A 14074-nucleotide genomic window follows, 5' to 3' on the forward strand; every position below is an offset into this window, starting at 1 on the left:
ACAACATTTAAAAACTCTCAAGGATTGTTTTGGGGCTGTCAAAAAAAAAAAAAAAAAAAAAAAAAAAGTAAAAATTGTTGTAATTTTCGTTTTCTTAAAAGTATTAAGAAATGCTCGTATTGTTAACGTGGACCTAATATTGTGTATAGTTTGGCCTTGGGAGTTGAGTTGATTGTCATATACACCCTCTAGGTATTTTTTCTCTTCGCTTCTCTGTTTGTACTATGTAGATACTAAGGGGATTATTAGCTTCGTCACACTGTCTGAAATGCCAAAACACTTTACTGTACTTTTTTTTGTTGGTTTTAAATCCGTTGTGTTTTCAGCAAGTGACCTAATGTGTTTCTGCTAATGTAAAGTTCTTTCAGGGGTGGAAAAATGTCATGCCATGCCTACTTTTAAACCAACACATACATTCGACATTATTTTTCACTGAATGTGTTGCAGTCATTGTTGGAATGAATTTTCAATGAAGAAGTTGCTCACTTTGCTAACATGAAGCAGAGGAGTCGTGCCTCAGAGGGTGGCAGAGTTGCAAGCCCAAAGGAGCTACTGCTGCTGAGCTATTGTTAGAACGGAGGCAGCAGTAGCAGCCCAAGGGATAGACTGACTCTATCACACTCCTCTCTATCTCCCTTCGCTTATTTTTCCCCATCCGTCTCATGTAGCCGCGCTTAACATTTTCTACTTTGATCTTACTCCTCATCCTTTTTTCCGTCACACATTATTGTTTTTCTCTGGCTCTGTTTTTATACATGTCTATTTTATCTTTATCCTCTTGCCACCTTTTGCTACATTCATTATTGAACAAGGTTTTTTTATTCATTTTGTTCTCAGCCTTGATTTTTTTTCTCTCTCATCAGTTTGTATGCTTGTAGCATCCCTACTCACAACTCTCCTGACCCAATTCCCTCCATTGTAGTTGCTGCTTTGTATCAGTTGCAGTACTATTGCAGTACTACTGTAGGTTATAATCAACACTGCCAGTTGAGCTTCTTATACGAGAGTTGCATTATGCCTAATAGATTTAAACATCATTACACTGTCATAAAATTTTAAACCACATTCTCTTCTTCTGGATGTTCTTAAATATACTAAAATTAATTCATTGCTTTGAGATTAGGATACTCAATGAGAAAATGTTAAAACAGAAAATGACACCGCTCAGGCTGGAGCCATTTTGTGACGAAATTAACGTTATTTATTTCCATTCTCCTTTGCACTAAAGTTAAACTTACGGACTGCTAGCCTCAATGTGTCCGAATGTGTTTCTAACTCAAGATAATTTGAGCGAGGAGTCTATGGGGCTAATAATGAACACAGACACTTTTTAATGCACATCCACATCTGACACAAAACACAACATCACCAATGCAAGAGCCTAGGGAATTGTGAGTACAAGTGACATTACGAGCAATGGCAGACTATCTCTCTATACTCACATTTGATTAGCTAAAACAGTTCTGACTTTAAAAAAAAAAAAAAAAAAAAAAAACAGCAATTACTTTCTGGAAATGCTGGCTTTTGTTGACATTTTTCTCCATTTTTATACAGCAGAAAAAAATCAGTTTTTCTTCAAATTATTAAACAAGATTATTTTCACCTGTGATGCACTTGATCAAAATCTTGTCTTGTTCTTTAAATCAAGCATTAATTTGTTGAATTCAATTTAATAACCCTTGTAAAATATATATTAGATATATTTTTTAATGTGTTCTGTCTGCAGTTTAGGATAGCACATACCATTTTAGTTAAGAGTGGCTTTTCTACATAAAGAGTTTGCACAATGGTGCTGTAAAATAGAGTATCTCTTCTGTAAATAAAAGACAATATGTTACACAAGGAAGGCCATTGTCTGAGTCATGATGTTGCAGTGAGTCATTCTCCTTGTAAAAGTCTGTAAATTCTTTACAGTCATTAACTTTCTCTTTCAATTTTCAGGTATGACCTGCGGATGCGCTATTTCCCTAAAGGTTACCTCAGTCATTTCTCAGAAGACAAACCCTCGCTCAACTATCTCTATCATCAGGTATGGCAGCACAATATACAGTAAGAGGAAGCAGATATTAGTTAAACTAAAATACAGTATTTTAAATACTTCAGTGAATTGGGTCTGAGGCCAACAAAGCCTTTGTTACAACACTTTTCCTCCTGTCTTAAATCATTACCTTTAATACAGACGTGTCAAATTTGAAAGCTGTGCTGTCACACTCGATTTCATCAGGTAAAGAGTGACTACATGCAACATATCGCCGATCAAGTGGATCAAGAAGTTGCTTTAAAACTAGGCTGTCTCGAAATAAGGTGAGACAACAGTATTCACACAAATGTTATTTTTTACTTGGTTCCTGTTGATTCTAACCACCATCATCTCTCAACTATACAGGCGGTTCTTCAGAGATATGCCAGGAAATGCCCTTGACAAGAAGTCCAACTATGAACTTCTAGAGTAAAATTCATTTGATTACATTGTCGGATTTGCAAGAATATTTAATCATTTTCAATTCTTTTGCTGCTGTTGTTTGTTTTAGGAAAGATGTTGGTTTGAGAAGGTTCTTCCCCAAAAGCTTGCTAGACTCTCTGAAGGTAAAATCAACACAATGGTTTCAACAGCAGAAATGTCCTTCGTTGAAGCCATTTCACCTTCTGTTTGTTTGAATAAATGTCGACACAATGGATATTTGATGTTTGGATACTTGATTATCTAGAATAAAACTGAACACATTCTCAGTCGCACAAAGACAGCCTGCGTGGAGATGTTCACTCATCTCAAGTACGTGCTCTTAGCAGCGGTTCAGATTGACTGAAGACCATTCCAGGGTGTCATCAGTCTTTCGTCTTATGTCATCAGGGAAAGGTTCCAGCTCTCCTGCAGTTCTGAGAAGAGATATGTGCATTGAAAAAAATGAAGCGGTGAAATTTGGATACGGTGTTACTCTGCAGCAGTCTACCGTATTTCAAGGGACCAGTTTCTGATAGTTATTTTTTTTCAGGCGAAGACTCTTCGTAAGCATATCCAGCAGACCTTTAAGCAGTTTGCCAACCTCAACGATGAGCAGAGCATCCACAAGTTTTTTGAAATCATCTCTCCCATCTATCACTTCGACAAGGAGTGCTTCAAATGTGCATTAGGGGTAGGGCAAACATTCATTTTATACATGTTCACTGTTGAAAGGAGTTGTGAAGGTCATTCACAGTTTTCCCAGCTGTATCTTGTCATTCTGGTGGAATCCTGGAATTTATGTAGCTCTCAGTTGGAATGATATCATGTTAATGACTTACTAGAACCAAACAAGGTCAGGGTAAACTATTTCCATTCGTCCTACTTCTCATGAAGCTGGGAGAGAGGTGTTAATTCAACAATATAACTGTTCAACTATAACTTTACAGTGATTTGATAAAAAGTAAGTCTTCTTAAACAGGGCCAAGAATAATATAATGGATGTCTGATCAGTAAAGCCAAATTTAAAAATATATTGTTGACAGTGTCAAACAAATCAGAACATTTTTTTTTAATTACAGTGGTACCTCGACACATGATCTTTTCGACATCCGGTGTAAAATTTGACTCGCCATTTGTTTCTACATCCGACGACATTCTCAAAATACGACAATTTATGACAGTGCCGCAGTTACTTTGTTTTCCCGTAAGACTGACGCACAGCGGATTTTCTTGAACATGGATTCCAGGAATGTTATTGCAGGTGGCGAAAAAAAAAAAAAAGGTGAAGCTTACCATTGAAATGAAGCTGGAAATGATACAAAAATATGAGCATGGTGGGCGTGTCCATGAACTGACTTGACAATATAGCAGTAGAATGTCTAGAATCTCGACAGTCCTCCTCCGACCTCCGTTCACGATTCTTTATAAGTTAAGATGACAATAATTATTGTGGTAACATTGCCAAAAAAAACCTAGCTTCGTCAGGTTTTTAATCATTTATTTCAGAACTTGTGCAACACAACATGCCTATTGTACGCCCCAGCTGAATAAAGTGAAAGTTAAAAGTTCTTCTCCTCCCTCCCTTACTCTGTCAAGTCAGCCACGCGGTGCGTTCAGGTACACCACTCAAAACACATCCGCCACATCAGAACCCCATTCGTTACATAATTACAGGTATTATTATTATTACTATCATTGTATTATTATTCCGATTTGTTATTCATAATTTATTTGTTTTGCTCTGTGTAATTTTTATTTGCAACAGTATCAGTAGCATTTATTAAGGATTTAGTTTATGTTTTCAGGTTGTGGAGCGAATTAATGGGATTATAATGTATTCTTATGGGAAAATCCTACTCGACATACGACCATTTCGATTTACAAACAGGGCCCTGGAATTAATTAACTTCGTATGTAGAGGTACCACTGTATTATTATCTTAAATGTTTTTCGCTTTTTGTCCTGCTGCGCCAGTATCTTCAGGCAACAGATTAGTTAGGGGTGATATAATATAGAGAATGGATGGAAAAAGAAAATGTAGAAAGGTTATAGTGTGCTTTTTTTCTTCTGTCTTTTCAGTCTAGCTGGGTAATATCAGTCGAGTTAGCAATCGGACCAGAGGAAGGAATCAGCTACCTCACAGACAAGGGCTCAACGGTAAGAATTATCAACAGCTTTGACATGACTCTCGATTGGGAGTCAATATGAAGTTATACCATAGTTCGAAGTTATATATAGCATATTTAATTTGTGTTATGTGCTTTATCGCTATGTTGTAAAATTCAAGGTCAGTGTAAATTTATCACTCTTGGTTTTAGTGCCTTAGTTTATTAAACTGCCCCCTACTGATGTCTCTTAAATGTACAGTTAACATTTTTTTTTCTATTTTGATGTTTCATAATATACTTAATGATAATTAATTTTGATTTATGTTCATGTCTCCAGCCTACCCACTTAGCTAACTTCAACCAGGTTCAGTCCATCCAGTATTCACCTTTAGAGGAAAAGGACAGGAAAGGGATGTTGCTGCTCAACGTAGCAGGAGCTCCAGAGGTGACAATATATTTTCCTACATGTACACACAAACACACACACAATACTGTAATTCATGTTGTCATGATGAAATAGTCAAATAATGGATTTATGTGTTTTAGTAGAATGGCGATAAAGTCATCAGAATTGTTGTGTAACCTATGCGTGTCAGCACCATCACATGCCTGTGAATCCTTATTTTTCAATTTAACTCATAGTGACTGTAAAGATGTAGGCAATGTCAGAATGTGTTTGTCAATGGTGGGCGTGCTGCAGAACAATGTGCGAGTGGAAAAACATTTCCGTATTACATCAGAATCTTTTTTTCCACACGGGAGAAAAAAAATTATGTCTGGATTTATACTCTTGCAAAATAATATATTATTTAATGCACTGCTTGTCAGATTGTTTGTTTCTTATGTCGGTATGTGCAGCCTCTCACAGTCACTACAGCATCGCTGACAACAGCAGAAAATATGGCTGACTTGATTGATGGTTACTGTCGACTCTTCTCCTCAACGAGTCACTCCTTCATCATCAGAGTCCATAAGGGTAGGGCACACTCCCTCTTCCATTATTGCCACTGCAGCAGTTGTCTTGTGTTCAGATAAATTAAGAATGTGTGTGTACATGTTTGAATCGTATCAATATACTGTAATACAACAATGCAGTCAGCTAAGTAAATAATTTACTTTTGACTGGGAAAGCTTGCCACTTTGAATACCCTTTCTGTGTTTGGATTTTTCTAAAAATAACTTTCTAGCACTTGGAACTGTGACTGTTTTTTTCTTGCAGAGGGTGACAGAGCGCTACCATCCATCCCAAAGTAAGTATGGAACCAACTGTATAAGAGTTCATTTAAGCTGCTGTGCAAAATATGGCTGCAATTTATAACAAATTAGCAATTAAAAAATATCATTTGATTCTAATATTCACAGGAAAAATCCAAAAACTACAGTGGTACCTCTACATACGAAGTTAATTGGTTCCAGGACCTTGTTTGTAAGTCAAAATGGTCGAATGTCGAACAGGATTTTCCCATAAGAATACATTAGAATTCCATTAATTCGTTCCACAACCCAAAAACCTACACTTAATCCTTGATAAATTCTGCTGTTACTATTGCAAATAGTAATTACAAAGAGCAAAACAAATAGATTATGAATAAAAATCAGAATAATAAAAATATAATAATAGTAATAATAATACATGTAACAATGTAACGAATTGGGTTCTAATGTGGCGGACTTTTTTTGCTGTACCTAAATGCACCGCGGGGCTGATGTGACAGTGAGCAAGACAGCGCGGTTCTATTTTACCGATATCTATTTTCCTGTTTTGATGCTGGCGTCAGTGTTGCACAAATTGATGGAATAAATTATTACAAACCTGACGAAGCTGGCGATTTCTTTGGCGATGTTACCACAATAAGAATTGTCACCTTAATTTATAAAGACTGGCAAACGTAGGAGGACCGCCGGCCGAGATCGACATTCCACGGCCCTATTGTCGACCAATTCATGGATGTACACACTATGCTTATATTTTGCTATCATTTACATCTTCATTTCAATGGTAAGCGTCACCTTTTCGTTTTTTCTCAAACAGCACTAACCTTTTTGGATCCAGTGTTGATTTCTCTCACAAGAAAATCAGCCGTGTGTCCATCTTCCGGCAAAACAAAGAAACTGCGTCGCTGTCGAAAATCATTGTATTTTGAGCTTTTCGTCGGATGTAGAAACAAATGGCTAGTCAAATTTTATATCGGATGTTGAAAAGATCGTGTGTCGAAGCGATCGTATGTCGAGGTACCACTGTATATCCAAAATTCCATGAATTTGAACTTTTATTTTGCCCGTTGTAGAGTATCAAATCATGAGAGGCGGATGGAAAAACGGATGGACGGAGTACGAACCCGAGCTGTTTGTGTGTCAGGTATAGGACACCTTTTTCTATCGCTGTAAACCTTTGCAAAGTTTAATGCTCTGAATGACTGCTGAGTGACTGAAGGCTTTGTGGAGACGCGTGTGTGCCCTCGAGTTCCTCTATAAAGCCTCCACTGTGTGTGCAGTGAAGAGTCTCTCTCTCTCACCATATGCTTGCATGGAGAGCTTTAGTCACTGCCACTCAGCTTTAACTTCCTAAGGTTTTTTTTCTCAGTTTCTTAACCTCTGACTAACACCCAGTCACATACCATATTGTGCAAAAGACCACAAGGATGGAATTAATGCAATATAAGATACTGGGTGTCACCATTCATGTATACTAATCTTATAAATTCTCTCCTGTCTTCTTTTCATGAATTTCTCTGTGCATGCGGCCTCAACAGGGCACAATAGTGGCGATGGTAAAACATGATTTCTTTTACATTCTTGTTAATTTTAATCTATCTCTTTGAGATTTAAGACTATCTGTGCATCTGTAACTGATGCCGTTTTCTCCATGACGCAACCTGTTTTTATGACACATTCTGGAAAGAACAAGTGTTTCCATTCCTCCCTCCCTTTTCCTCTTTGTGTCTGCCTTTCAGCACCGCACATCATTCTTTTCTGTCCCCTTCACTTGCATGCACATTAATTTGATGGTAATTGTTGCGCATGTGCTCCGAGTTGGATATGGTGGCATTCTTTTGGACAGGTAATCCTGTCCAATCGTTTCCAAAAAAAATCTCATTCATAATGGATTTGAGAAAATGTGTACTTAATTGGTAATTTATGGTGATATCTTTTATTTTAGGAACACTTTTGCATCATCAATTTTTCCTTTTTGCCTCTTCAGAAACAGATGACTATGCTGAGATCATAGATGAGGAAGACACCTATACAATGCCTTCAAGTAAGTAGGCCATTAATTATTTTGACTGTGTGATATATGGCTATTCTTCAATTAAGATATGGAAAGTATAGTGCAACAGTGGTCAAACGTTTTGGGATACTTCACCATTCAGTATGGTGAAAAGGTGTCTCAAAACATTTGACTGTGAGTGTATTGCAGCCAGATATGTATTTATGATTGATATTAGCTTTTTATCTCTTTTGGTTGGCCTCCCAAGTGAAAAAAAACCTTATCCTTATCTTTAAATCAATAAGGAAAAGTTGGATGAAACCTACCTCTGTCGGATTAAGTAATCTTGTCCAGAAAAGGGGAAGTGCCTAAAACTCATGGTGTCTGTATATTTATAGACCTACATATTTTTGGATTGTTTGGATGTCACTAGTTCAAGGAAGAATATTTCTCAAGTTAAACTGACCATCTAACAATGGAAAAAACACAAAAATATTGCTCTGTCAAAAATTCAACCATTTGGAAATTTAAGTAAGCAGAACATGGAATTGAGAAAACCCTAAATGTAAACTGGACGTGAATTCAACTACAGTGGGGCAAATGAGTATTTAGTCAACCACCAATTGTGCAAGTTCTCCTACTTGAAAAGATTAGAGAGGCCTGTAATTATCAACATGGGTAAACCTCAACCACTAGAGACAGAATGTAGAAAAAAAAACAGAAAATCACACTGTTTGATTTTTAAAGAATTTATTTGCAAATCATGGTGGAAAATAAGTGTTTGGTCAATACCAAAAGTTCATCTCAATACTTTGTTATGTACCCTTTGTTGGCAATTACGGAGGCCAAACGTTTTCTGTAACTCTTCACTCTTCGCTTGGTGTAAAGAAATCAACTTTAGGAGCAATTATTAGAAAATGGAACACATACAAGACCACTGATAATCTCCCTCGATCTGGGGCTCCATGCACGATCTCACCCCGTGGCGTCAAAATGATAACAGGAACGGTGAGCAAAAATCCCAGAACCACACGGGGGGACCTAGTGAATGACCTACAGAGAGCTGGGACCACAGTAACAAAGGCTACTATCCGTAACACAATGCGCCGCCAGGGACTCAAATCCTGCGCTGCCAGACGTGTCCCCCTGCTGAAAAAAGTACACTCCCAGGTAGGGCTGGGCGATATGGCCTTAAGTACGTATCACGATAAATTGAGCAGATTTACCTCGATAACGATAAATGACGATAAATTAGCCCAAGCAAACTGTTATATAATTTGAAAATTTGAATCAGTGCATGGAATACAAATTAACAGTTTCTCGTTAAATTTATTTACCAGCTTTCAATTTAACAATTGCACATGCAGTCTAAACATTAAGTATTAAAAAAAATCTTGGAAAACAATAAGAATTCTTGTGTGAGCATTTATAACGGCTTGTATGACTTGAAAAATATCATCACTTGAATTTCATTAAATTCATTCCGCATTGTTATGCACTAGATAGTGGCATACGTTTAGATATTTAGAATGGATACAAATACGACACATCTACCCGCCCCCCAGAAATTATACTTAATTAAAAAATAAAATGTTTCACAAACCTTTCCTTTCTTTTATTCGGCTCAATTATTTACATCTTATGATTTTGGAAATCCTTACAGTATTCAATAAATAATATTCCTGTTCCCAAGCACTGTGCTTACTGTACTGTAATTTTTACAAAAAATAAACAATACATAGTTACTCCCCGTCATCTAGGACGAGGCACTTACAAGACTAGCACTGTCGTGTATTACAAATACTGCTTTGAACACATCTTCACAGACAAAAGCAATGACACAGGCTTAAAGAGGTCAACTTTAATTGTGTAAATCACACTTAATGACGACACGATCTCCTGGTTGAAATAGATGACATCCACTTAATTCTATTGAAGATAGTGTATGTAATGCTGAGGCAATTTGTCAACTTTACTTTTAAAAAGAAACGTGCACTGTTTATCCAGTAGATGGAGCTCTTGCAGTGTGTCAAACAGTGATTCAATTTAGGAAAATTGTCTTAAAAGTGGTTCATTGTTTCAGAAAGCCTCGGTTTTTCCATCCCTATCTGGAACCCGTCAAGAGTTTACTTAATGTCGGGTGAAAGTTTGGCGAAGCTAACTTAAGCGCGACTTCATCCCGTTTACTTGTAGCGTTAGCCGCTAGCGTTAGCAGCTAGCGTTAGCAGCTAGCGTTAGCCTACTGGGCTTCTGTTTGATTGGCTTCCTGAAAACCATGTGACTCCAAACGTAAGCACACTGTCTGTTTTCTTAAAGGGGAATGAACATAGCCGAACAACAGAGTAAAAGCGGGATGAAAAGACTATATTTTTCTTCTTTTATTAAATTACCGAATTTACCGACATGGTCAAAATTACGTCGGTCATCGTGAAGAATTTCGGTAACGGTAAGTTTTCGGTTTACCGCCCTGCTCTACTCCCAGGCCCGTCTGCGGTTCGCTAGAGAGCATTTGGATGATCCAGAAGAGGACTGGGAGAATGTGTTAGTGGTCAGATGAAACCAAAATAGAACTTTTTGGTACAAACATAGGTTCTCGTGTTTGGAGGAGAAAGAATACGGAATTGCATCGGAAGAACACCATACCCACTGTGAAGCATGGGGGATGAAACATCAAGCTTTGGGGCTGTTTTTCTGCAAAGGGACCAGGACGACTGATCTGTGTAAAGGAAAGAATGAATGGGGCCATGTATCGAGAGATTTTGAGTGAAAATCTCCTTCCATCAGCAAGGGCATTGAAGATGAGACGTGGCTGTGTCTTTCAGCCTGACAATGATCCCAAACACACAGCCTGGGCAACAAAGGAGTGGCTTCGTAAGAAGAATTTCAAGGTCCTGGACTGGCCTAGCCAGTCTTCAGATCTCAACCCCATTGAAAATCTGTGGAGGGAGTTGAAAGTCCGTGTTGCCCAAAGACATCCCCAAAACATCACTGCTCTAGAGGAGATCTGCATGGAGGAATGGGCCAAGATACCAGCAACAGTGTGTGAAAAGCTTGTGAAGAGTTACAGAAAACGTTTGGCCTCCGTTATTGCCAACATAGGGTACATAACAAAGTACTGAGATTAACTTTTGGTATTGACCAAGTACTTATTTTCCACCATGATTTGCAAATATATTCTTTAAAAATCAAACAACGTGATTTTCTGGGTTATTTTTCCACATTCTGTCTCATGCCTAAGGTTTACCCATGTTTACAATTACAGGCCTCTCTAATATTTTCAAGTGGGAGAACTTGCACAATTAGTGTTTGACTAAATACTTATTTGCCCACTGTATGCCTCTCTAATATTTTCAAGTGGGAGAACTTGCACAATTAGTGTTTGACTAAATACTTATTTGCCCACTGTATGTACTGTATATATGAGGCTAATCCAAACAGGATTTGATCCTTGATCTCCTGAATGACAACCCAATGCATAGTCAAGTGAACTACAAAGACAACACAACTTCACATTTCATGGAAGCGCAACTTACATTTCTTTCAAGTTCTGCTTACTCAGAAATGTAGTTTTTGCCATCTAACTTGATAATTCAAATGAGCACAATTCATTTCATAAAGTTAACGGGGTTAGCTTCATATGATGAGTTACAAATACTCAAAATAACTTACTAAAGAAAATTTGACAATTTGAGTTGTGCTTACTCAAAATCTGATTTAGCACAATTTCCTTTACGTCTTACACAGTGTAGGTTAGGTCATATTAATGTGTTGTATGTCACTATTAACTAACCAAAATAATTGAATTAGCCAAGTCTGACATCGTGAAGACTTTTTCTTTCTGCGCAAAATGTACATTCTGTAAGCAATTCCTGCAGCTTTCTATAAACTTAATCTCTGTCAAATCAAAAATCACTGAAATATTCCAAGTATGGTTGTCAATGTACTCACAGCTAGTTGTTTTGTCTCCTATCAAAAATCAATTTCCCCAGAATACTATGGACTAGATCAAGGTAATGATTTGAACATACCATATGACTAGTTATATTGTGGTGGTATTTTTGATTTGGTGGTTGTTGTGATCCTCGTTTAATGTCTGCCTGCAATTTTATATTAAAATCTGAACGTGTTGTATTATGTCCAAACCCAACCCCCTTTCTTTGTGTTTACATTTTTATTGTTACTTGGGGGCCACATTGGTCTGAATTGTCTGACATGAATTAAAAAAACAGCAACAACAAATAAAAGAATGAATAAACATTTTTACGGTTTCTTGAAGATAATCTTTCAATGATTTCCCGAGAAACAAATGAAATATCTATGCATCAATTACAACTTTTATATTTATAAAGTCAGCGTGAGTATTCCCCCTGGGTAAAGCATTTAGAATTAAGAAAAAATAGTAACATCATGCTCTTACTCATAAATTTAAACTTTGCTATAAGGCATGCTCGGCTTGAATTGCTGATGCTGTTGTTGCATGCAGATTGCTAACAAGCTTGCCAGAGTAGATGGACACATTCATTCTTCAATACTTAATCCAGTGTTACATTTACCAGCAAATAATATACACCTGATGCTGCAATGCAAAACTAATTTAACCCTGCATACAATGCGAATAATGTGCTCTCATAATCACATGCAAATGGAAACGGTTCGTGTTGCACTCTGACAAGCTTAGTAAATGTGTGTGGGTATTGTAATATATGTTGGCGCCTAATTGTCTTTACCTCATGTCTGTTTGTGCCTGTGTTTATGTGTATATTGTATATTCAGCACAGGATTATGAAATTCAACGGGATCGTATAGAACTTGGCCGCTGCATAGGTGAAGGTCAGTTTGGAGACGTCCACCAAGGAGTTTACATCAGCCCAGTAAGCATACTGTTTATTGTCTCTATGCTCCAATCTACACAATGAGCAATGTTGTTGGAAGAGATACTGGATGTGATCAAAACGGATCACACAAATCAAACAAATCAGACAATCAAGCCTACAAAAGTGCTTCAAGGTTATTTTATTTGTACCCGTGGTTATATTTCTTTTGCAGGCAGAGTGGTAGGATTTTGCATCACTCTGCCTCCAAAACAAATCTACCCACGTATACAAATAAAGTTACATTGAACCGTGAAGCACAAAGTCTCAACATAACCTAAGAGGTATCTAGCCTACAATAGTGCTTGGTGCCAAACCACTTTTGTTTGAATAACGACATAGAGAACAGAAGGGCATGGTGACATCATGTTCAAAAGCTTTAGGCGCATGGTGACTTTAAGAAGCTTAAATCCAAATCTCTTTATTTAGATACTCGCTACATTGAATAGTCCCATGGCTACAGTTAGTGTAAATGGTGTAATTTGAGAATAAATCCAAATCCCTAAACAATTCTAATGAGCATTAGCAGTACTCTCACTGAGCTTAGAGCCTCTTTTCTTTAGCTTCAAATTGTATGCATATGGCAGTAAATATAACAGTCCCTTTTCGTCACCGTATTTTCTCATTCAATTAACAAGTCAATCGCATTCCGAAAACCATAATGAAGGTACCATAAATGTGATTTTTATTTTAAGGAATCGTATCACCGGCAATTAATTTGAAGCCTTTAGACCACCATGACAATAAAATGAGCCAGTATTTTAATTATGAAAGTGTTTGGTTGCCTAGAGCAGTGTTTAGTATAATTTTTACTAATGTTCTCATTATCTCTATCTATCTAAATCTCTATGATTCAGGAAAACCCAGCATTGTCTGTGGCAGTAAAGACGTGTAAGAATTCAACGTCCGACAGTGTCAGAGAAAAATTTCTCCAAGAAGCACGTAAGCGCTTATATGTGGTAAAGACAGGGAAAATGTTTATACAGTGGTACCTCTACATACGAAGTTAATTCGTTCCAGGACCTTGTTTGTAAGTCGAAATGGTTGTATGTCGTGTAGGATTTTCCCATAAGAATACATTATAATTCCATTAATTCGTTCCACAGCCCGAAAACCTACACTAAATCCTTAATAAATACTGCTGGTACTATTAAAAATTGCTATTACACATAGCAAAAAAAAATATAAATAAAAATTGGAATAATAATAATAATACCTGTAATAATGTAACGAATCGGGTTCTAATGGGGCGAATGTGTTTTCGTGGTCTACCTGAACGCATTGTGTGGCTGACTTGACAGACTGAGTCTGAGTGAGATGGCACTTCTTACTTTCACTTTATTTTGTTCAGCTGCGGGAGACAGTAGGCGTTTCACAAGTTGATGGAAAAAATGATTAGAAACCTGACGAAGCTGGCAATTTATTTGGCGATGTTACCACAATA

General features: G+C 37.2%; 1 protein-coding gene across 7 annotated transcripts in view; it reads left to right on the forward strand.

Annotated features, from left to right (window-relative positions):
* The window catches only part of LOC130915476 (focal adhesion kinase 1-like), a 74879-nt gene that overhangs the window by 24849 nt on the left and 35956 nt on the right, over nt 1–14074 (forward strand). For 4 of the 7 annotated variants that reach the window (XM_057835540.1, XM_057835541.1, XM_057835535.1 and 1 more), the window contains 15 exons: nt 1942–2029; nt 2225–2304; nt 2387–2449; nt 2532–2586; nt 2994–3134; nt 4523–4600; nt 4889–4996; nt 5410–5527; nt 5771–5801; nt 6840–6910; nt 7305–7322; nt 7754–7810; nt 11749–11769; nt 12533–12630; nt 13488–13572. In XM_057835540.1, the coding sequence (XP_057691523.1) occupies nt 1942–2029; nt 2225–2304; nt 2387–2449; nt 2532–2586; nt 2994–3134; nt 4523–4600; nt 4889–4996; nt 5410–5527; nt 5771–5801; nt 6840–6910; nt 7305–7322; nt 7754–7810; nt 11749–11769; nt 12533–12630; nt 13488–13572 (1112 nt within the window). The remainder of the gene's footprint in view (nt 1–1941; nt 2030–2224; nt 2305–2386; nt 2450–2531; nt 2587–2993; nt 3135–4522; nt 4601–4888; nt 4997–5409; nt 5528–5770; nt 5802–6839; nt 6911–7304; nt 7323–7753; nt 7811–11748; nt 11770–12532; nt 12631–13487; nt 13573–14074) is intronic. The other 3 variants (XM_057835536.1, XM_057835537.1, XM_057835538.1) reach the window with 3 other exon arrangements.

Source organism: Corythoichthys intestinalis, chromosome 4 (genome assembly GCF_030265065.1).
Source record: "Corythoichthys intestinalis isolate RoL2023-P3 chromosome 4, ASM3026506v1, whole genome shotgun sequence".
Lineage (NCBI taxonomy): Eukaryota > Metazoa > Chordata > Actinopteri > Syngnathiformes > Syngnathidae > Corythoichthys > Corythoichthys intestinalis.